Source organism: Struthio camelus, chromosome 1 (assembly GCF_040807025.1).
Source record: "Struthio camelus isolate bStrCam1 chromosome 1, bStrCam1.hap1, whole genome shotgun sequence".
NCBI classification, from domain to species: Eukaryota; Metazoa; Chordata; class Aves; order Struthioniformes; family Struthionidae; genus Struthio; species Struthio camelus.
This window is the reverse complement of record NC_090942.1, coordinates 211,984,745-212,007,587: the sequence shown is the minus strand read 5'-3', so window position 1 is coordinate 212,007,587 and position 22,843 is coordinate 211,984,745. Positions and strand designations below refer to the sequence as shown.

General features: G+C 50.7%; 1 protein-coding gene across 5 annotated transcripts in view; it reads left to right on the top strand.

Moving 5' to 3' along the window:
• Window positions 1–22,843, top strand: part of AMOTL1 (angiomotin like 1) — a 96,597-nt gene that overhangs the window by 24,384 nt on the left and 49,370 nt on the right. For 4 of the 5 annotated variants that reach the window (XM_068930442.1, XM_068930445.1, XM_068930444.1 and 1 more), the window contains 2 exons: window positions 17,116–17,262; window positions 20,295–21,210. In XM_068930442.1, the coding sequence (XP_068786543.1) occupies window positions 17,116–17,262; window positions 20,295–21,210 (1,063 nt within the window). Of the gene's footprint in view, window positions 1–17,115; window positions 17,263–20,294; window positions 21,211–22,843 lie in introns of those variants that run through there. The other variant, XM_068930446.1, reaches the window with a different exon arrangement.

Below are 22,843 nucleotides of genomic sequence, written 5' to 3'. Positions count from 1 at the left end.
CCTTTTCTGATGGAAAGAGGATTTTTTTTCTTCTTCCTGGTACTATATGAAAGTCCCAGGAGTAATGAGTAGCTCTGTGGTTATCTGATAGACACTGTAAGGTCTCTGCCTAGCGTGCTGTCAAATGCTAGCAAAAGACCAAGTCTGTCTGATACGGCATTTGCAAGACCCTTATCATGTGTTTAGTGAGCTAAAATGATTTTTTTTTTTTTTACAAAAGTAACACAAAAAAGCTTTCTGGGAGAGAGGTGGCCTTAAAGTTGAGCATTTCCCTTATTTTTCCTGTGTACAGCTACCCGGCATCACCATCTCTCTGCATAGGTATATATAGATATATAGTAATTTGTAATGTCTGGAAAAGTTCCTATAAATATCTTATCAAGAAATGCCTGAGCGCTGAGAGCAAGCAATATCAAACGGGTGAAAGCAAACAATAAAACACCCTCCTGCGCTGGGCCGGCTCTCTCCTTAGCTGCCCCGAGGTTGCTGTGCCCTGCGTGGTGGTGTCCCCGCGGCAGCGGCGCAGGTTGCCGGTGGCGCTGGGCGCCGCAGGGCCTGTGCCGGATCCGTGCTTGCTCTGTGCAGCCGGCGCTGGCGTGTCAGCTGCCCCGTGCCTCGGTTTCCCCATGTCGTCACCTTCTCTAGTGTCACTCTGGGCTCAGCCGCTCTGCCGCATGGCGCCAAAGCCTGTGTCCCCTGTGCTGCGGTGGGACACGAGGGTGGATTTGCCTCCCGCTCCTTTGTGCCCTGTGGGATGCGGGGCTGGATTTGCCTCCCGCTCCTTTGTGCCCTGTGGGATGCGGGGCTGGATTTGCCTCCCGCTCCTTTGCGCCCTGTGGGATGCGGGGCTGGATTTGCCTCCCGCTCCTTTGCGCCCTGTGGGATGCGGGGCTGGATTTGCCTCCCGCTCCTTTGCACCCTGTGGGATGCGGGGCTGGATTTGCCTCCCGCTCCTTTGCGCCCTGTGGGATGCGGGGCTGGATTTGCCTCCCGCTCCTTTGCGCCCTGTGGGATGCGGGGCTGGATTTGCCTCCCGCTCCTTTGCACCCTGTGGGATGCGGGGCTGGATTTGCCTCCCGCTCCTTTGCACCCTATGGGGTGCGGGGCTGGATTTGCCTCCCGCTCCTTTGCACCCTGTGGGGTGCGGGGCTGGATTTGCCTCCCGCTCCTTTGCACCCTGTGGGATGCGGGGCTGGATTTGCTTCCTGCTCCTTTGCACCCTGTGGGATGCGGGGCTGGATTTGTCTCCCGCTCCTTTGCACCCTGCGGGATGCAGGGTTGGATTTGCCCCCTGCTCCTTTGCACCCTGTGGGGTGCGGGGCTGGATTTGCTTCCTGCTGCTTTGCACCCTGCAGGATATGGGGTTGGATTTGCCCCCTGCTCCTTTGCGCCCTGTGGGATGTGGGGTTGGATTTGCCTCCTGCTCCTTCGTGCCCTGTGGGATGCGGGGCTGGATTTGCCCGCTGCTCCTTTGTGCCCTGTGGGATGCAGGGCTGGATTTGCCCGCTGCTCCTTCGTGCCCCATGGGAAGGCCCCTCCTGTCTCCTGCATATCCATCCTCTTCCTCCATCCTGGCATGTGGCACTCCCTGTTGCTTCCCTTTTTTTGTTCTTTGAGTTTTTTTTGGAAAGCTGCTGGAAGAGGACCATTCCAACCTAAAAAGCAAGTGTTGCCCCTCAGGAGGTGTCAAGGCAGCTCCGGAGAAAACCTATGGATTTCCAAAGGGTGTAATTTGTTTTTTGTTTGTGCTTAGGCACTCTGCCTGAAGCAGAGGCTGTCAAAGAGGATAGAGGCAATTTGTCGTAGCCCAGCATATCAACGCTGGTCATCAGGGAGAAAACCCACCTCCAGCATGCCTCCTCCAAGGAGAGATCAAGGCCTAGAGACAGCTCCCGTGCTACTTGCAAGAGGGCCTCTGCAAGGAAGCTCCACCACAAAATTAAGGGCATCGCATTTATTCAGAAACTGTCCACAAAAGCCTGTTGGTAGCGTGTCGGTGTGGCGAGTGTGGCCTCCCCCACTGGGTCTGTAGCGGATCCGAGGAGGGTGAGCGATGCCTTCTCCGGGGCATCAGGCTAGGTGGAGGTCCGCAGCGCTGCGCAGGGAGCAAGGCAGCGGAGGCTTGGGAAGCAAGAGGCATCTGCAATGTCTGGATTTCTCAGGAGTTTTTTTACCATAGTATCTGAGAGCAAGTCAGTGCAAAACTGGCTAGAGGTATCGGTTGGCTCTGTAAAAATCCCAGGACTGGAATGTTTTAATGTTTTATTCCATCCTGTTGATTCCAAGTAAAATTTACTCAGTTAAAAATGTTTATTTCCCAGCTGCCAGTCTGGCAAATCCAGCCTGATTTTTGCAAGCTTTTGAATTTCAGGCCTCGCCAGTCACTTCTTGTTTAACCCACTCTAGTCGCGTTGCCTTCCAACGGGGCCGCGAAGGTGCGGGGACGGGCGGCTTTACGCGTGTGGAGGCTAATGGGGTGGAGGAGGCAGCACCAGGGCTGAAGGGTTTATTCCTAGATAGGATGGATGGGAAGAAAAGTGCTCTTTTGCTTACGAACGCTGCAAATTTGATTAGGGAAACAAAAGGCTGATGGCCCACAGTGCCTTTTTTAACACAGATGTATTTTAGTGTATAACTCCCTTTAAAGACCAGATCTGGTAAAACATTACTCCAGCGTTAAGGTGGGCGTACGTGCTTTTTGCAGCCCCCTTGGACTGGAGAGCATTAGGAAAATGGCTGAATACTTGTGTTTTCACACAGCGACTATCTATTAATGTAATAGTCCCAGTGGAAACTTTAGTGCTCAGGAATATTTTGTGGATTTGGGAAAACCCCAGGAGGATTTTGGCTTCGTACAGCAATTTCTTTTTGGCAGCTTTGGGATGGATATAATCTGGTTCCCATTTGTGCCCTGAATTTTTACATAGATTGTCCTTCCTTCTGCGCAGACCAGAAATAGAAACGGACAGAAATAAATAGAAAAAGATAGTAATGATAACAACAAAGATAACATCATCTTTCTTTACAAACAAATCCTTAGGGAAACTCTTCTTTTGAAATGTCAGGCATTTATGAAGTATATCACTCTTTTGCCTTTTAAGTGACTTTTCCAGTGTGTAAGATTCTGCTTTGAATTCTCTGGGTGTAAATCTGGAGTAAATCTGCGGAAGTCAGTGAAATAATTCCAGATTCGCACCAGTGCATCGGAGAGCGGCGCTTCGTCTCCCAGTAGAGCCTATCCGACAAAGACCCGAGTGCCTCGCTGAAACGTTAGCAGACGCTGCAGTACTTACAGGCGTGTTTGCTTGTCACCTATTTTTCAGTTGACTTGTCTGAGTCATGCCTAACGCCAAGTGTGTCGTAGCTGCACCAACATGTCTTTCCTGGCCCGGGGGTGGATACCGTATCTTGAAATTGGAGCGCCTTCTTATTAGCTGGGGCAGCCGATGACATCTGGTCTGACCCTCGGCAGCCTCTTTTGGAAGAGCTGGGTGATCTTGCACCTTTCGTAGGACGCAACGTTTGGGGAAGACGTAGCGTGGGATTACGTGCAGCTGAGCAACTCCTTGGAGTATCTGTTTTGACTGTGTCCTCTATCACAAGTACAAACGTGCTTCAGCTAACAGTAATTCCAGGTACCAAGGCTCCGGTTAGAAATTAATGAAAGTGGGTGCTTTTAGTGAACTTCACTCTGCGTTTAAGCTGACCTCAAACAAGTCGTTAAGAAACCGTTACTCGTCTGCCTTCCACGCTCCGTTTTGTGTGCTGTGAACGCATACTCAAGTAAAATCTCGGACCGAAGGCTTTCGTTTCGTGCAGGGTGGAGAAGGGCAGACCTGGCAGTCCTGCGCGCGGCGCTGTGGACCGATACTACGGATGCTCGGCAGTGTCCAGAGCAAGGTGGTTCAGCCCCTGGGGACATCTGCCGCGGTGGCCGTGGCCCTCGGCGGGTGGCTGGGGTCCCCCGCTGCGGCAGGGCGTCTGCTGCTGGGACGCGTCCCGCCTGCTGCGATGTGTCCCACCACCACCGGCGGCGGCTGTAGCGTTGGGGGCGTTTTCCAGTCCCGTGGGAGCCGATGGGTACCTGACGTCAGCAGTTACAGTGATTTTTTCCCTGTTTTAACTCTGCCCTCTGCCATTTGGGAAGAGGAAGTGAGACCGATTATCCTGGTAGCACTTCTGCGTGTAATACCTTTAATAAAGGTCTGCATTTTCAAAGAGGCTGCATATAAATTGCGTGTAATGATTTAACAATAGAAAGTTCATAATTTTAATGTATTTTCTGGGGAAGAAGGTTTACGGTTCTTTTTCCTTCAGATGTGGCATTGAAGCTAATGATAACGTGCAGGCTCTGCTTAGCGTAGGGTCATCACAAGGAGCGCTTAACGTTGATAAAAGACAGCACTGTCGCTCTTAGTGTGTGGTTTGTTGACGCTATTAAAAAAAAGGAGAAAAAATCCAGAAATGTGAAGGAAGATATATAAGATAGAGTTCAATGCTTGCATTTTGAGTTAAAAAATACTGCACAGTCTTTGTACTATTTTTGTTCTGTCCTTGTCCCAGACTCCTTTGTACGCTTGCAAGTTTGTGGGAATGACTCAGGGAGAAAGCTATTTAACCTAAAGGACATCACTGGCAAAAAAACACATGGATAAAGAGCAGTGGCAGGGACTGTGAGCGGGAAACTAGGAGAACATTTGTGTGCATCAGAGGAATAAGATTCTGAAACAGCCTCCCAAAGGGAGGAACTGGGGCAAAAAAATCCTATTTTTAAGATGCAGTATAGTCAGTTCAAGAAGGCAATTTTGTAATATGGTTGCTTGAAATAACAAGGAACTAGGCTTAATGATCCGCAGAGTCCTTGCAGACTTAGGTCCTGTTTCACTCCTCTGTTTAATTAATGGAAGAGCTTAAATATCCAAGTGACATTGATCATGCTGGCACTTTTCTGTAATGTGATAATTTTTAAAGGCAGCAAGTACAGCAAAGCTGTATTAATCATAGCTTAAATCTGAGTTTGCAACTGTCTTGTCTGCACATTGTAGCTGGTTGATATATGATTTTCTTTTTTCGCTTTAAAAAATATTCTCCTTCCCTAAGAATTTGTGTCATGAATTTCTTTTTTGGAGAAAAGAGCTTTTTTTATGGTTTGGTAATCAGAGTTTACAGGGTAATGAAAACGTCTCCAGACTCATAGCTGCGCTGACAAACCGGTGCAGCTGCGTTAGAAGTGTTGCTCTGATTTGCCAACTCCTTTATATTTTACATTTTTAGAGAGAGTTTCTTTCCTTTCTACTTTCGACTCTGTATAATCCTCAGCTTTTTATCTCAAAACATCAACAGTGACATAAGTCATAATCGGGCCACTGGCACTTTGATCAAAGGAGAGATTTAAATTATTGGTTCAGGAGCATCATCGCCGGCAGGCAGCCCTCACACCCGCCCCGTGGGCGCTGTGCCGCGTGTTAGCACCTGCACGGGGTGCTCAGCGCCAGGGACCGAGTCCTGCGGCCAGGGCTCTGCGCAGATCCCCTGTTTGCATCCTGCCTGTCCTCCCGGAGGCTGGGAAGGCAGGAAAAAACCAGGAGGTTGTCTCAGTTTTCTAGAAGCGATAGCTGTCCAAGATGGAAGAGGCTGGGCACGGCCGTTGCAGCCCGGTGTGCCCGCTCACCTGCTTTCGGTCGGCAGCGCCGGGGGGGCGCGGGAGCCCGGCGGGGATCTCCCGGGCAGGCAGACTTGGCCTCGCTCTTCCCAGCATCCATGTGATCTCCTGCCAGATTCGGGAGCTGCTTTCAAAGTGCGCTCGCGTTGCTTTGTTCAGCGCTTTTTACTCAGTTGCTTTGTTTTTTGCTGAGGGGAAATGTATATGAAAGTAAGTGGATTAAACTTACGCAGAAGGTGCTTATCCTTATATGCATTTAAATTTGGACGTGCTAACGTGATACCTTGGAAGAGGCGAGGTTTGGCTTCCTTCGTTGCCTTTTCTGGTTGTCCAGACAGGCTCCCTCATTCGGTGCTTTTCTCTGTGAAGTGCTTTTTGCAGGGTGTGATGATGGGACCCTGGCTGAAGAGCGAGACTCCAGGGAGCTCTTCCCGGCCAAGGGAGTAGGGAAGCTCTGTGCAATGCTCCGGGCTCCAGGAGGGTGTTTCGGGCTGGTGAATCTGCCTGGCATGGGGGTGAGGCAGATTTCGGATGCCAGATGTGATAGCCCCTGGTCTTTAATGTGGAAAATAAGAGGTTGTGTTGGCTCCCATCTGTTGTTTGTTACGTTGATTGGCTTTCTGTCCTGCAACATGTTATTCTGTTACCGTGAGCATAATTTGAGTGGTGATCGTTCGATCCTTTCTGGGCTCAGAAGCTCTGGCAGCCCATGTGTGGTTCCCAAGCAGAATTACGGTGCGCGGGAGTGAATTAGCTACCTCGGAAGTGACCTAGCAAACCTGCACGGTTATTGGGGAGTTGCTTATAGCCTGGCAGTGGGCAGCTGGTCACCAGAGCATGCCTGAACGCCTGCTCTTCTTTGGAGTTGGGATTGCAATTGAACCATAACCCAGCTGAGGAGGATAGGTGCCTACGGGGACCCTTGTGAAGAACGGAGCGAAGGTCACTCTTGCTAAAGCATCCTTTGGGGCGGTGTTGGAAGTGGGATCTTCTTTTCCTGTGCAAGACCCCAAGTGGTTAGAGAACCTAACCAAGAAAAAGGATACCTGAGTTAATTTTTTTCCTGAGCCTAAGGAAACTCAAATCTTTCCCATACCCCTCGGGAGAGCGGCCCAGCCCTGGGCCGTGTGGCTGGGGTAGAGCAGTCTCTCACAACTGGGCTGCTGCTCTGGAAAGAAAGGAAGATTCATGGGCCATAAAGCGAGCGGATGGGAGGCTGACTTTGGAGGCCGGTAGCTGGGGCACTTTAGCAGCAGGGATTCATGGGTCGGCTCTCAGGAATTCGTGGCCCGGCCCTAGGACAGCCCCTCCTGCACTCGGAGCACTTTGATCATCGTCGCATTGTTTCCCTTAAACAATTATTTTCCTTTCTTGTTGACTTGAGATTTTTATGCAGCAACAGGAGAGAGAAAATATTTCAAATGTGGAACAAGGTATTTGTATTCCTCTCTGGCTTGGCTACGAGACAGACAGACAGATGTGGACTTTGAAACGATGTCTTTTTGTCCTGTCATTTTTGGACCTTCTGTGCAAACCACAGAAGAGTTTATAGGAAAGTGTAAAGCCAACTTACTTATTTTTTAATTTCAAATGATTACTTTGGATGGTATTTGAAACACCTCAGTCTCGTTAGGACCGTTTCGTCAGTGCGGTACAAGTGGGGAAAGCGTTTCTCCTAAGACAAATACTTGCTTTTATTCGGTGCTCTGTGGCTTGGGATGAAGATACGACGCTGGGGGCGCTGAACGGAGAGAAGGGCCGTGCGCGCGGGCTACGCCGCGGACGAGCCCCGCAGCAGCACCGGCGGGGCGAAACGCAGCGGTGAGAGCTGTGCCATGCAGCAGCTCCTCACCCCGTTTTGCCTTGGTGTGTTACCTCTAAGTAGTAGCAAACTGCAGAAATTATCTTTGCAGAACTAGCATTTTTTCATGTCTTCCCGAAGACGAACGGGGGCTTTCTCGTCCGCGTGCCTGCATGTGCGTGTAGGTGCGCCGCCTGGACACGCAGAGTTGTGTGGCGTTTACGGGTAAACGTGACAACGCTTGGAAATAACCGCTTTTCAGGCCTGGGGGGCTGGTTTAGCCCTCGGGGTGCTATCCTTTGGAGCAGGTCCTTATCAGCAGGGTTGACAGCGCTCTCTCTTTGCCCTGGCACCGTTCCCGCCGCCTTGGCAGCCGGTGGGCCGGGACACGGCACACATGGCTGCACCGGCAGAGCGCGCTGCCCTGGCTCCCTGGCGTGGTGTGGAGCCGGTGATTTACTCCTGCAAGCTACATAGCCCAGGGAGAGTTGTTTCTGCCTGTATCCCTTAGGCTGCAAACCTCACGGTCTCTTTCTTTCTCTCTTTAGTTCAAAGAGTAACGCTGGATATAGGAAACCATCTAGTCTAGGTAGTCTGTCTGGCTGCTGTGCTGGCTTTGGGGAAGAAATCTGCTTCTTGGGGGTGCTATGGTTGCTGTAAAAACGTGGCTTTCCTACAGTGTTGCAGCAGTGAGGTTCCTATGAGGCTTTGTTTCAGATACCTTTCAAAATCACATAAGAAACGGGAAATACTGAGGAATTGCTCCGCTGTCTCTGGGTCCTTGCTGGCTTGTCTGCATTAATCTTAGCAAATGATTCATTAAAATAGTTATGAATCTTCAAGTGAATTATATTGCTGTATGATAACCCCTTGGGATAATACATCTCCTTCTGTAAGGCATAACACATGTTTATCTTAAAAGGAGAAAACAAATTTCTACCAAGCAAGCAGGCAGATATGAGAGAAGTGGTAATGGAGCAGCAGTGCCTGTGGCACCTGCTGGATTCAGCAAGGACTGAATCAGGCCAGAAACGTGCAAATGTCGTGCAGAGCTCAGGATAACAGCCACCGGATATATGGCAATTTAAAACATAGTGTCTGTTGGCTAGATTGAATCCTACTTCAGGAATTTGGTTGATCCCCAAATGTGTGGGCATAGTTGTTCAGTGACTTGCTTAGTGCACAGCAGGATTTGTTGCTGCTGGAGGTAGACCTAGCCCATGCCTTCGCCTTAAATCACTCATTCGTGAGGGGGCTTCTCCAAGATCGGAAGGGGAGGATGAGCCAGGGCTGCAGGGGCCAGGGACATCCACTGGGGCTTAGCTGGGCAACTGGCACGAACAGAGATATCGTGCCATCACAGAGGAGGCGGAGAGGTGTATAACAGCCTTTGCTGCTTGATGGGCACCTGCCAAGACGATGGGGCCAAGCTCTTCTTGGCAGGCAAGAAAACGAAGGGCCGCAGCCCTAGTTTGCAGCTTGGGATGTTCGGACTGGATATCGGTGGAAGTTGGTGCCCCAGGAGGGGGGCCTCCGCCTCCAGAGCTATCCAGAGAAGAGGAGAGGTTGCAGCTGGCCACTGCATCCGTATGCATGGTTTTGGGAAAGGTCCGTGGCCTCTGCCTGCTTCAGCGCTATCCCTGTCTTCCTATATTTCACACCATCCCTATCCCACACTATCCCGGAGCTGCCCCGGATAAGCAGTAGTTGGCACTGGCCAAAATCCTGCCAGGAACGGTGACAGTTTTAACAGCGTAGGCAAGCACGTCCTGTAGTAGAGCTTGTCTCTATGTCATTCTTCAAATGAAACGTGCAGCAGGGGATAGTCGGGCAGCACGTGCCAGCGCGTGGAGCTGCCCACGCATGTTGGCCCAAGTGAAGCCAGTGCGAACGAGCTGGCTCAGCTGTGTTACTGGATACCAGATGGGCTTGTTCCCTGCAGCCTGGTGCTTGGAAACACTTATATCATGTATTATGCACGTCTAGGATTACTGAGGATTCAAATATTGGATCTCCCTCCTGGTGTCTCTATATATTCAAATGGCGAGACTTGGTGTGTTATAACAGGAGCTGAGGCATTTATAATGGGAGCTCAAGCCTCTGCGTATGGGCATCTAAATGCAGATGTCTGCAGCACAAAGCTGAATCCTATCCCACCACAGACAGCGGAGGTCAGCGAGCTGCCTGCTAGCCCCTGGTGTCCGTGGGGCAGGGCTCTTGCACCACTGCAGCCTGCAAGCAGTTGTAATGGAGCTCCTGCATGGGAGCCCTGCCCCACAGTCGATCGAAACCCAGAGGTTGGCATCTCTGTGTTTTTCAGCTGCCCACCTCTCCCAAACCCCTTGTTCCATGGGTGGTAGGACCCCTGGGGAGCTCCAGCCTCTAACCGCTCCATACACCCTCCAGGGAGTGTGGTAGCTCTTCCCAATACAGCTCATGGAGGGCAGCACAGCAGAGACACAGAGGTTGAGCACTTCTGGCCTGTACGACAATTTTTGTAGCCGTAACAATAGCAGTGGGGGTGTTGCTCTGTCGAGGTCGGAGTGGGCAGCGTGCAGACCTGCCTCTTCACCCAGGCTGCAGCGTTTGGCCGTGTGTGTCTATGGTGGGAAAAGTACATTCCAATTACTGAGGAATTTTTTTATGATGAGTCCTTCACGTGCACATTCCTTGGAATCAAAAATAAACTGTGCTCAAGCTCACAAGTGCTCTTAGAAAAGATATCAGCAGTTCAGGCATGTGACAGATCCCGCAGCAAAGGCACAGCTGCCAGCAGAGCGCCGGGTCTGCCAGGTTGCCAGATGCTGGTGCCTTTAGAGAAAGATGCTCCATCCCAGAGCTCACCACGTGCAGTTACGCCTGGCACCCACAGAACTGCAAAAGAGGAGTGAGAACACCGCCGGGAAAAGGCAGTAAGAGCCAATTCCCTCCTGGAGTGACCCAGGAAATGGTTTAAAATTGCATGAAGTACAGATTACACTACCATAACTATTCAGATAAGTCAAATATAGCATTGATTCTGCAGCTAGGGTTTTTTCTTAACATTTCATGTTCGTAGTTAGTGAGCGCTTGCGTTATTTTTTGGGGAACTGGAGCAGTTTCATAGATAGTTTTTCACTAGTCGAGCCGATGGGTTTCCATAGAACCATGCCATTTCACTAACACAGCACAGGTCCAGTGATTTTATCTTTAAATGAATTTAAAGGGTTATTTATTAATATTTTCAGTGAATGTGATGCAAATGCAATTGGCCAGCTTGAGGTCTTGTGGGAGAGGGAGAGATTCAAACCATTTTCTGTGTAGAGCAATATCCCACTGCAGCATGAGCTTTGCTAGGAGCTTTGCCTTAACTCAGCAGAGTCCTCAACCTGGGCTCCCTCTGTAGTCCGTGGAGAGAGATGGATGTCCACAGAGGTGGCTCAGACCATAGAGTCCGTCTCTGAAGATGATGGTCTCTCTTATTTGACCGTAGAGGGAACCTGAGACAACTGCATATCTAACCCAAGCATCTCAGCAAGTGCCTGACATTGTTCTAGGCCTCAGTCTGTAAACGCTATGAACTCAGGAACTTTTGCGTTTCCTCTGGGCAAGGCAGAAGGGCTTTGCCGGGAGGAAGGAGGAAGAAGAAGCCCTTCTCCTTCTTGTGGGAGATGCGGCGACCTCCTGGCCAGGCTACAGCCGTTCTATGCTGTGGCAGTTGCTTGCTGCCCCGGGGCCAGGAGGAGGGTCTGGTCCTGGGGCCGAGCCTTGCAGAGCGTCGGTGGCAGGGGAGGGTGTCTGTCGTCCGCTCTCGTTGGCACTATCCCCTCCCATCTCTGCTTCCTCTGCCAACAGAGGATAAAACGAAGCAGGAGCAGCACTGCTGCTTCCCCAGCTACAGAACCGCTGCTCGTGAAGGGCTCCATTCATTTGGCCGTCGCGGCCGCGCTAGGTTACGGCCCCGCGTTGGCTGGTGGGAGAAAACAAAGGGGCTAAGAGCAGTGGGAAGGAAGGGGTGGGACGGCCACAGCCCTCCCTCCCGGGTCCCGGCTAGAGGATGTGGCTCCGCTGAGTCAGCTCCTCGGAGCAGCGCCTGTTTTTAGAGTAGCATCGGTGGTGGCGAAGGCTGGGAGGGAATTCCCGGCCGGCAGCAGGAAGTCCCCGCGTTAGCCGCAGAAGTAGGTGTGACTCTTGGGCCATGTGCCATCTCTCTGATGCAGCCCTGCCAGAGTCACAGTTGTAGGAGGATGTTTTCACTTATGGAAATTAGGAAAGGACTGATTTTGGCAGCCCAGTAGCAGTATATGTCAGTGAAATGGCCCTCAGCTGGGTATCTGGGTATGTTATCCTCCCAAAGGTATTAATTGAGGGGTGGTGTCATCTTTTGCCAGTTCGGGAAACAAGTATCTGGCTTGCGTTTGGTCTGTGCTGTTACACATGGACAAGTAGCGTTCCCACCACGTGAACGCAGAGTGAGCCTATGAAGCTCTTTGCAGGCTTTCCTCCTGCCAGCTCTGCTCTGCTTCCCAGGGCTCTGCAGATTTTGACATCTTCCCTTCTAACACCCCCAGTGCCAGGAATCAGCGGTGCCAATACTAATTCAAGGCCATGTTTTTTTTTCCCCACTTGGCCTGTTTGGTCTTCAAACTGGCCTTAAAACCGGTCTCCTGTTGTGGATGATGCTGGGGACACTTTTGGTGACTGTTTTCTGGGGGGTGGCATCCCATTGGCCTTGGACCTTGCTCCTGTGTCAGGCTGGATATGGCTTGTGGCTGTTTCTAGGGCATCTGAACCATGCCTCAGTCTCTTGAGGTTCTACTCCTCTCTATGGCCTTCAGTTTTGCCCCATGCTGCCCTCAGGCTGTGGTTGCCACGTGGGACTTGTACGCCAACAGTGTCTGCCACAAGGTCTTTTGCTACTGCTCTACTAGGATATTTGGTGGATGGAGACCTGCTCCTGTGTTTAGCCTACTGAGGTGCTGTTGTGAAGAGAAGACCTCTGTGACTTAGTGTTCTCCAAGCTGCTCCTGTGCATTGTCAGATGTTTCTCTGCTGAATGGTGCGTAGCTTCATGGGAAGCAAAAGCTTTGTTTTCTGAACTTCTAGGCTGTGATCTGGTCCCTGGAGGGTACATTGTAATGGTTCACATCCCAGCCTGCGTGCTCTGTCGCTGGCTGTCCTCTCCCCTGCTGCTGCCTTCCTGTGGCATTGGCAAGGGTGTCCTATGCTCTGTTTCGTAGTTGGTGTCTGAATTCTTCTAGAGCTTCTTGACTGGTCCTAGGTGTGTTGCACCTAGCAAAAAGGTCTGCGTTTCTTGCCCGAGACTCCTTCAGGAAAGAGGGTCTCCCAGATACGGGAAAGGGAATCTCCTGTGAACAGGTAGTTCCTGCCATCAAAAGTGAACTGGTCTGTCCCAGCAGCTCCTATGCTCTGACTGTGATTTCTGGAGGTTGTGGAGATGGCCGCTGCTGGTCCTCTCTCCCCTGCTGCAGAGCTTGCACTGTCACATTTGCACTGGGCGCTCGGTCCTAGGGCTCATCGCAGGCATGCCTTCCCTCTCGAGTTTAAATGCTTAGGTCTGCTGCTTCCCTTTAGACATGATCCAGCCTTACACCACAGCCCCTCTTTCCTGTGGCAATGTGATAGCCTACTGACATCGCCAAACCCCTTGGCAAAGTGGGACAGTTTGGCCGTGCTTGCTGTTTGGCTGTTAAAATCCTGGGACGTTTATACCGTCCTCTCTCAAGCTAGGCAGATTTTTATGTCACCCAACCTGCCTGTGGATAGAGTTGGGGGTATGCCCTGTAAAGGTAAGGTGAGTGGACTTAGGAACAGGGATGTGAAGGAGTCTCATCCCCATTTGTGAGGGAGGGGGTTGGTGAACGTGACAGTCAGGAGAAAGACAGTGGTAGCAAAGGATCCTCCTCACTGGGGACAGTGGGGACAAGCGGGAGCTGGTTTTGGGCCCTGCTTGCTGGGAGGAACGTGCCCCTGGGGCGGTCACAGGGGTAGAGACCAGGGTCGTGTCGAGGCGGCATGTCAGCCGGTGCGATGCAGGGCGCGCGGGGCTTTCTGCCAGCGGTTGTGGCAGCGCTCCCGCGGTACCCGAGCCGCTGACGCTGGAGAGCCCTTGGAGCGGCACGTGTTTGTGCAGCGCCAAGCGCGGTGCAGACCTGGCTGGAGGAGGTCCATAGTGACCTGCTGTAATACTAGCAAGAGGAGTCCGCTCCTCCTTCCATGTTGCTCCTGGTTGTTGCTCTCGCTCTGTTCAACCGCCCACACTTACCGCTCCAGACAGTAACCACTTCCTTCTCATCCTGCCTTGCGATTTAAAACATTGTAGTGAGGCAAGCGCCTCTCACCCCGTTCATCGGATGATTGCAGAACAAATAACCGATTGATGAAACAAGAAGGAAAGAATGAAAAGGCCTCTTTCAAAGCAATGGAAAGCAAAAGACAGAGTGTGAGCCAGGGCTGGAAAATAAACACTTGCCACATCCGTCACTCTGCTTTCCTCGTTTTATTTTCCTTCCCAGCAATGCTGCTGTATTCGGTTTGTTTTTTCAGCGTGGAAGATAACCTGCCGCTGCAGTGGCCCAAGGCTCACATAACCGCGCCGAAGAGAGCCGGTTCCCCGTGTTGATTCCTCTCCAAATCGGCCTCTCCGTGCTCTGCCTGCCCCGCGCCTTTGCACTCGCCTTCTCCAGCCTCTTTCTTGTCCTGCCCTCCCGGTCGGGGTCGCGGCTCAGCTTTGCAGCGGTACCGCAGCCGTGCCGGGAAGGGTGCGTCGCGCTGGGAAACCCAGGGCGAGCGAGGCGATGGGACGGGTCTCAGCTGCCTTTTGCTTCCCGAGTCGCCGCTGCAGTGGAGGGAGCGCCCTGACGCGAGCCAGGCACCCTGAGGGCCGGTGCCGCGTTTTGGCAGCCCGCCCCAGGCAGGGGTGGCATCGCCCTGTGTGATAAGACCTGTACGGAAACTTCTCCAACCCGGATTAGCAAATCCTGCCGGATGGGCCCACCGCCGTGGGAGAGCACGGGGGCTCCACCTTGCTCGGCTGTGGGCAGCCCCTTCTCCTCCGGAGGAGGGAACTCGGTTTTATAATGCTCCCATAAGAGCAAGTGGAAAGAGGAAAAAGGCTTATCCTTGCTCTGAAATGGCTCACGAGGCTTCAGTAAGCTTTCAAGTTTCATATTATTGTGCACCGTCTGGATTACGGCCGTGCCCTGAGCACTGATTTCAGCGACTGTTATCTGTTTTGCACATAAGCTGGTTTCCTGCGCCAATTGAATCTGACATTTTATTAAAACCTACCATGAATGAACATAAAACATCATTACAGTGTAACAACCACACAAGCAAAGTGGAATGATTTCTGCCTGGGTTAGAGCCACTTGGTTTTTTACTCTGGTATAATAGAGATCTGAAAACGAGCAATTTGACAGATGATTGCATTTACCAGTCCTTGCGATTTTAGTACAAGGTTTTACATTATTGCTGTGCTACAGCCCCAGCCCCCAAAGAGAAGCTGTTACGTGAGGAATTCTGCTGTTATTACAGAAAACCAAGTCTTTATTCTCCATTTTTGCATCTAGGAGAATTTGAAAACATGACCTGAGGGTACCTTCTGACTCAAAACTCAGAAAGAGAATAAAAGAAAGTAAAATTTTATTGACAGTTTCTTTCTTTTAAATTCCCTTTGGTGAATGATGCAGCCTAACTGGTAGTTGCTGGCTATTTAGGTTGCCTGTACTGCTTGATACAGTGTGTCCTCCTTGTGCGTGTGGGTTTTCTTTGTTCCGCTGCAGTATTTAGCTTTTATTCATGAAACAAGCCTGGGATCAAAACTATTTTGTTTCATACAGAATTTGTGATTCCAAAGCAGGGCTGTGTGTGAGAAGGAGCAGAGAATGGCACCTTTAGTTTTGTTTTGTAGTAGAATGCAGTAATAATGTTAGAAATTAAAATTTTTGAGTTTTTTCTTGGTTTTTCTTGATGCATCAGCATCAGCACAAATTCCAGAACAGTCTACCATGCTAATTTTGAAAAACATATTTGGCTTATATCTGCTCAATTGAGCAATCTTTCCCTCTTGCTCTCTAAATATAGATAACTGCTGTACAGATTGATGCATAATATGAATAATAAAGTAATGCATTCGTTAACATTTCACAGAAATGCCTATTTCCTGTCCTCTGGGCACAGAAGAAAATAGTATCTGCAGCTCCAGGCCTGTAAAAAGGAAGGGCTAGACCCTGTCCCCTCTCACAGCCACACTGCTCTGCTCAGCACAGGGGCATTGATTTCAGTCATGATTCATAAGGAAAAAGGAGAGCAAAGCAACATCCCAGTGTGCTATACGGTAGTGAGTGTGCAGTTAGCCTGAACGCCAACCGTATAGTCGGGATTAATTGTTCCAGCTCATCTGTGGCTGATTGTGTGTTCTGCAGAGCACGGGGTTGCCAGCACCTCTGTGTTAAAAAGTGTGCTTTTCCATTACTCGGGCCCCATGTTGGTGGGCCTCCTGCCCCACTGTGATGTACACCTGCTCCTCCAGGGCCACCTCAAGCCCTCTGCCTCCTGCCCAAGTAGGTCAATGTTGGAGATTTATAGCTATGTATTGGTCTGAAATAGGGAACCAGGGGTATAAATGAGCAATTCTGCTGCGTCCTGGGTGAACTCAGGGCGAGGAGATGCTCGTGTCCATGGTCCTTGTCCTCAAAGAGCCTTTGATTTTGAAGACTGAGGAAGTGCTCAGAAAAAGCAGCGGGAAGCGGGGAAAGAGAAGGTGAGTGGAGGTGAACGTGGAGTGAATGCCGTTTGCGTCTTAACATCACTGTGACGCATTTTGAAGGCACTTGTTAAAACAGGCACCTCCAGAGACAAACAGCTCTGACAGCAGTTTTAAGATGAGCCTAACTCACTGCCCTCCAGGAGAGCCTGTTTCTACTCACTGGTTATGAAAGGAGCCTGGGGTGACTAGTTCAAGTCTTAGATGTCTATTAGATGCCTAAGTTAGGGCATATGAATCCTATGCTGAGAGTCAGTCAGCCTGAGATATTTCTGTGGTTCTCCAGCTACATCCTCTCTTTACCATATTAAGAACATCTGGACAAAGTGATTTATAAGCTCTCTCCCTTGGTAGTGTTGGCTGTATTTTATATTCCAGTAATTTTTTATGTTACCGAACTATTATTCATGAATGAGTGGATTTCGAGGTAAAGCCTTTCACAGACTTCAGTTGCTATTGAATGTGTCACTGGGTTCTGAGCTTTCCTTCTTTCCTTCTTTTTTCCCCACAGCGTCTTTCAGTTTTACTCTTGCTCTGTTGGATTCTTGTTCTGGGGCCTGATTTGCAAACTTGTCACTACCAACTTTTGTAAGCTGGGCTGGGTCAGGCTTGCTTAGTACCTGGACTGAGGACCTCAACGGCCAGGCTGGATCAGTGCATGAAGGAGCACTGATGACTCCGTAGCTGCTGCTTCTTCCTAAGAGTGAATGTATTATTAGGGTGGCGAGGATACCAAAGATGCCTGGCTGAGTGGCCCCAGCAGAGCTTCTCAGCGCACCTAGCAACACTCAAGAAAATCATTTTGGACTTCTGTCACAGGTCATGGGCTCATTTTTTTTTATTCAAGTGGTTTATTTATTCACGTCCCATTTTTCTTTCTTAAAGGCTCCCCATCTGTTTGTTACAAGCCTACCAGCCCAGCCCAGATACTGGAAGACACTGGCTTTCTTTACCCGGATCACCAGTTTGCAGGCAGGCATGAAGTTTCTCCATTAACAGCTGAAGCAATCAGTGGTGCTAAAGAGAAAGCTGGTAAGTGGACAGCCACGCTTGCATACCAACCCATCACGTTTACTTCCTTGTTTTTCCCTGAACATGAATTGAGCAGTTTAGAGTATTTATAAATAACACTTAGAGCATAGTAGGCCAGCCCCTCATCCCAGTAGGTCAAAGGAGTTTTTGACTTCAGTGTTATGATCCAGCATCATTTTTCACCTGTGCTTGTGGAGGATGCACCATTTCCACTTGTCCTTCAGGACCTGATTGCGTTGCACTGAACAGCTGGACCAAGGCCCATAGCTCTTTGCTAAAAGGAGCAGGAGTACAGGTGCCCTGTAGAAGGCACACTGAGGTCTGTCCTCAAAACCCAGCAACTAAATCGTACCTCCCAAATACAAGGGTGCCAACAGTGCAGGAGTGCAAATCCCAGCAGTGTATGATAAAGAACTGTCTTCACTGTGCGGCGCTGTTGTTTGCCACTTTCCCCAGGCTCATCTCAGTCATATTCTTGTAACCTGGACTGTGAACTTTCTGGTATGTGAGAGAGATTTTATATTACAAGTCTGCAAGAACGTCCAGTATGATGAACGTCCTGTGTGGTACTGTAATGTGAATAAAGCCATAATAGTTAGCTGTAACTGCAGTGGCATGTTTATTCGATACATACTTGGCTATTGAGCAGACAGGTAAATGTGTGTGTGTGTGTGTGTGTGTCTCTGTGCATCTTGTTCCCTCAAAAAACCATAGCCATCAGTGATTTGCAGATGTCAGTGGGACAGCAGCCGTTTGCCTTGGGGACAGGAATGTATTTTAGAGGTGTACAGCTCCTCTGCTTGCAGGCCAGCACTATGGACAGCAAGGGAGCGCAGCCTTTACCTGCCAGCGTAATATTAAGTTGATGCATACAACCCAATTAAAACCTCTGACTGTGATTAGACCTTGACTTGCCATCTCAACCTGGCCGAGACAATATTGCCCTGTGTCCCCAGTGATGGAGAGCCCAGGTCTTGGCATCCTCCATGCAGGCCTCTTCCAGCAGCGTGTCCTGGCGGTGCTCAGTGTGACTTTCAAGGTGTTGCGAGTCTTGCTTAAGGGTGAGCTGCAGGCTGGCCTTGTCCCAACTGGTGTGCGCCATCCCAACTCTCTCGCACCAACCCACCAAGCTGACAGACCTGTGGGAACCTGTCGGCCAGGGTGCAGTCCCCACGTTCAGGCAGTCAGGCGGGTGGGCAGGCACTGCTGTCTGAGGGAAAGTAGAGGAGAGGTGTCGTTTGTAAGGCAAGCCTGTAACGAAGCAGCCTGGGAGTCTCTCTCCCCCCAGAGCCCCACAATCATCTTTAAACCTTTGCCACAAAAATGTTAGTGGAAATGACCTATTCTCCTAGTTAAGAGCTGAAGGCTGTTCTTCCCCTCTGGCATCCGGGTTGTATATAAGTTATCCCACAGCATGTGCAATAACAGATGAAACCTTAGGGAAATACCAGACCTCAAGAGAAAGTTTGCTTTTTAACTACTTTCAAATACCAAAAAACAAATGTAAGTACTGCTGAAGAACTCCTTTAAGAATTGGAAACAGCAGGATAGAGAAGTAAATTTGCCAAGAATGACCTCAAAAACTGAGCTCAAAACAGCACCTCCTTCTTGCCTGGGGAAATGTGAGGACTCTGTCCAAAGCTGAGGGCTTAATCTCCCTTTTGTCCTTGCTGGGATCTTTGAGTTGGCCCTGTTGGCCTCAGACACTGTTCTGCGGACGCTTTACACCTAGCTGGGATGGGAGCACCAGGAGGATTCGAGGACAGAAGGGTTCTGGCCTCCCGACATTGCTTTATGTCGTTAGATGCTTAGCTACAGGCAAGCGCCACTGCATATATCACTTTCTGGAGGTTATAAAGCCCAAGAAACCGATGGGGGTGAGTTGGAAGAGGGAACTGGAATTCATTTCAAGTAATATTTGGCACCAGTGCCCAACCTGTGCAGCTTCACTGCAGTCTACAGAATCACTCAATATTTGTCCCAGACAAATGGAGCTTGCAGGGCTTGTGGGTTTACTTAAACAAGATTGTCTTGGGTGCAAAGCTTGTAGCCTCACCTCTGAATTATTTAAGCAGTCTGTGTTACAGTTTTTTTATCTAATGTGTCTGTGCCCTTTTTAAGATGTTGTATCTATGGCTCTAACATCTTCCATGTACTCACCCAGCAAAAGGTAGTATCGACTCATTAGAATTAGCAGTATTAGCCAGAAGGGAAATTGCTGCACTAAAACAAAATGCCAGAGCACAGACTCCTCTGCTTTTAGAACCCTTTTATTTTCAGTATGATTTCAGCGTTTTCCTGTGAGACATACTGCATTTTACTTTATTGTGGCATGCAGCGCACTTAGGAGGGGATGCAAGTCATCTATCTTTGCTTATCCAAAATTCAGCGTCTCATTTAATATTACCATGCAGGCTGCCTCTGTAATCCACGAAAGGCATTTCTAGGGAGTGATTTACTTAATGGATATTAGGTTCCTATCTTAGAAGGCATCGAATTTCCCTCTGAAACTACCTGTGTCTCTAGGGAGAGATTTTAGAGCCACGGGTATGGGATGGGTGCATGGGGCATAACAAGGGGATATTGAGAGTTTATTGAGGGAAAGGCTGGGGAGGGGATGGAGATAGATATGCTTCTAGGGGCTCATTGTGAATAGAATAAGGGATGCAGCTGGGGCAGGGGGCTGGCACTGGGACTGAGTATGGAGGAGTCCTGAAAAGTTTTGGGGAAAAGGGAATAACAGCTCCATGGTTTTTATCCCTTCTTTGGCCACATCCTCTGTGCTCCTAAAGAGACCCCGGGGGGCATCCTCGGAAAGAGGGCAAGTGGGTGAGAGAGTTTGGGCCTCGGGGTGTGGGAGGGCGGGAGCCAGGAAGGAGAACAGCGGGACCACTCCTCCATCTGGCCAGCTTGGACTCATTTGTAGGCAGCCAAAATTCAACTGCACCCCAGCTGGGGAGCAAAACGCCTTCTCCGCAAGTGCGAGGCTTCCTGAAAGTGCTAATCCCTGCCTCTGCTCTCTTTCTGCCTAGCTGAGGAGCCGCTCTGCACCCTGCACCCTCCCAATTTCCTCCGGCTCTCAGAGGTGGAGATGCGAGGGTCGGAGGAGGCGGCTGCAGGCACGGTACTGCAGCGCCTGATCCAGGAGCAGCTGAGGTATGGCAACCCCAGCGAGAACATGAACCTGCTGGCAATTCAGCACCAGGCCACGGGGAGCGCAGGGCCCTCCAACAGCACTACCAGCACTCTCTCTTCCACAGAAAACCTCGCACAAGAAGAGCCACAAATGCTCCAGCAGTCGGCCCGCCAGGAACCTCAGGGGCAGGAGCACCAGGGGGACAATACGGTGATGGAGAAGCAGGCGCGGGCCGCGCAGCCCCAGCAGAACAACGAAGAGCTGCCCACCTACGAGGAGGCCAAGGCCCAGTCCCAGTTTTTCCGAGGCCAGCAGCCAGGAGCGGTTGGCCCAGGCTTTTACGTCGCTGGCGCGTCCAGTCAGAAGTCCAGGACTGAAGGGAGAGCGACGGTGAACCGGGCCAACAGCGGGCAAGCGCATAAGGACGAAGCGCTGAAGGAGCTCAAACAGGGTCACGTCCGCTCGCTCAGCGAGAGGATAATGCAGCTCTCGCTGGAGAGAAACGGTGCTAAGCAACACCCGCCTACCTCAGGGAGCAGCAAAGGGTTCAAAGCGGCAGCGCCGCCGCCACCGCCGGCCCCGGCGCCTGCAAAGGGCATGGACCCGCGCGGCCCGCCGCCCGAGTACCCCTACAAAGCCAAGCAGGCGGTGGCCCCCGTCAGCAAGGCCCCCGAGCATGGGCTCTTCTTCGGTGACCAGCATGCGACAATGGTGCAGGATGTTCTCAAACCCTCCTACCCGGCTCCTCAGCCGGCCCGGACCGAAGTCGCCGTCGTTAGATACCAGCCACCCCCCGAGTACGGGGTCACCAGGTAATTCTGGCTGCCCGGGTTCCTACGTGCTCCTCGGCTTGATGGTTTTTCACTCTTAAGTTGCGGCTGCTTTGAAGCAGGTGACGTGGTTGCTTTCTTAAACCAACCTGTAAAATTTGAAGGTGAGCAAAAAGTTCTCCCTGACTCCAGCAAACGGAGCGTGTTACTCTTCAGACATTTTTCCTCATGAAATAGTTTCAGGTCAGGAGTCAGACTGCACCAAATTTCCCTGGGGCGGGTATTTCTAAAAACATCTGGTACATGCCATAAATAATCATCGTCTAAAAGGTGAAAGCTCAGGTCTGACTGGAGAGACGTAGAGGCACGTGCGTGGCCCTGATTCTGTACTTGCAGCAAACAGCCAAACTCCAGTTGACTTCTGCAGCTTTTTGATCTTATATAAACATCTCCCCTGTGAGCTTGAGCCTCATTTACACTGTGGTGACTTCATACCTCCTGACAGTATAAACAAACCTGCGAGTAGATATAAATATAATTTATTCCCATTTAGAGATGTTTTTTGCACTCTGTGCCAGAACATCAGGGCCCATAATCTATCAGATGCCATCTCTTTAGGTGTACCAAGGTGTCGTTAGTGCTCGCTGCGGCCCATGAATGAAGAGCTTCAGGTTGTACACGAGCAACCTCCTGCTAGCAGGAGTTATGGCTCGACATGTAGTCAGCAGGAACAGTGAGGCAGGAAAATATCCCCCCAAATCCAGGCACCATGGGAAAGCAATAAGATCCCTCTCTGCACACCACAACCCAGACCTACTGCTGCTGCTTCTTCCTAGGAGGATTAAAAAAACAAATAGGCTCATGCAGGCACGTTATAGACCACAAGACAGGAGGACAAAACGGAGCTGGGCAGGCAGCCTGAGTCCCAAGCAAATCTCACAGGAGGCAGGCAAGGGGATGGCTCCCCGGCTGGCTGGGCTGCCCTGCAGAGAGGTGATAGCCTGCATATGCTGCCGGGAAAGCCAGCTGCATGCATCTCAAAATAGCTGGGGGTGCATTCACAAAGGCTAACGGGAGCCCAGAGGGTGACCTTCCTGTCCCTCCCTTGGCAGATAGAGAGCAGCTCTTCCCAGGGGTAATCCCAAACACATAAAGTTGGCCTTATAGAAAGCATAAGAAAGACCATATTCCTTAGGCTAATCTAGCTTTGGCTCCCCAGCCATGGACGCTTCCTAACCAGCTTCTGGAAATGCACCTACAAGAAAGACAATACCTCAATTTTTCTTTAAAAGTCTGCAAATTCAAGAGTGTCTGCTCCCTCTGCTATATAAGGGCTCTCTCCAGAGCTCCTGTATGGGGCAGGAGGGATATTTCTTCTCTGTCATGTCAAAAAAAAAGAATACACCCTGGTGGGGAGCGTCCACTCAGCGGTGGCATTTGAGGGCCAAATTGCAATACCTTCCTGGGAATGAGCAGCACCCTCTGCCACGAGCCGGGGGGACCTTTCTCCCCACTGCCGCTGGCGTCCTTGAGGTGACGGACAAGTGGATGCTGGAGTGAAGCTTCACCAAAATTCAGGGACTTCTCAGGCTTGGCCGTGCTTCCCAGGTATCTGGGAGAGGTTTGCAAACTGCCCTGCAAGATTTCTCACCTAACGTCATTGCCGGCTCACCAC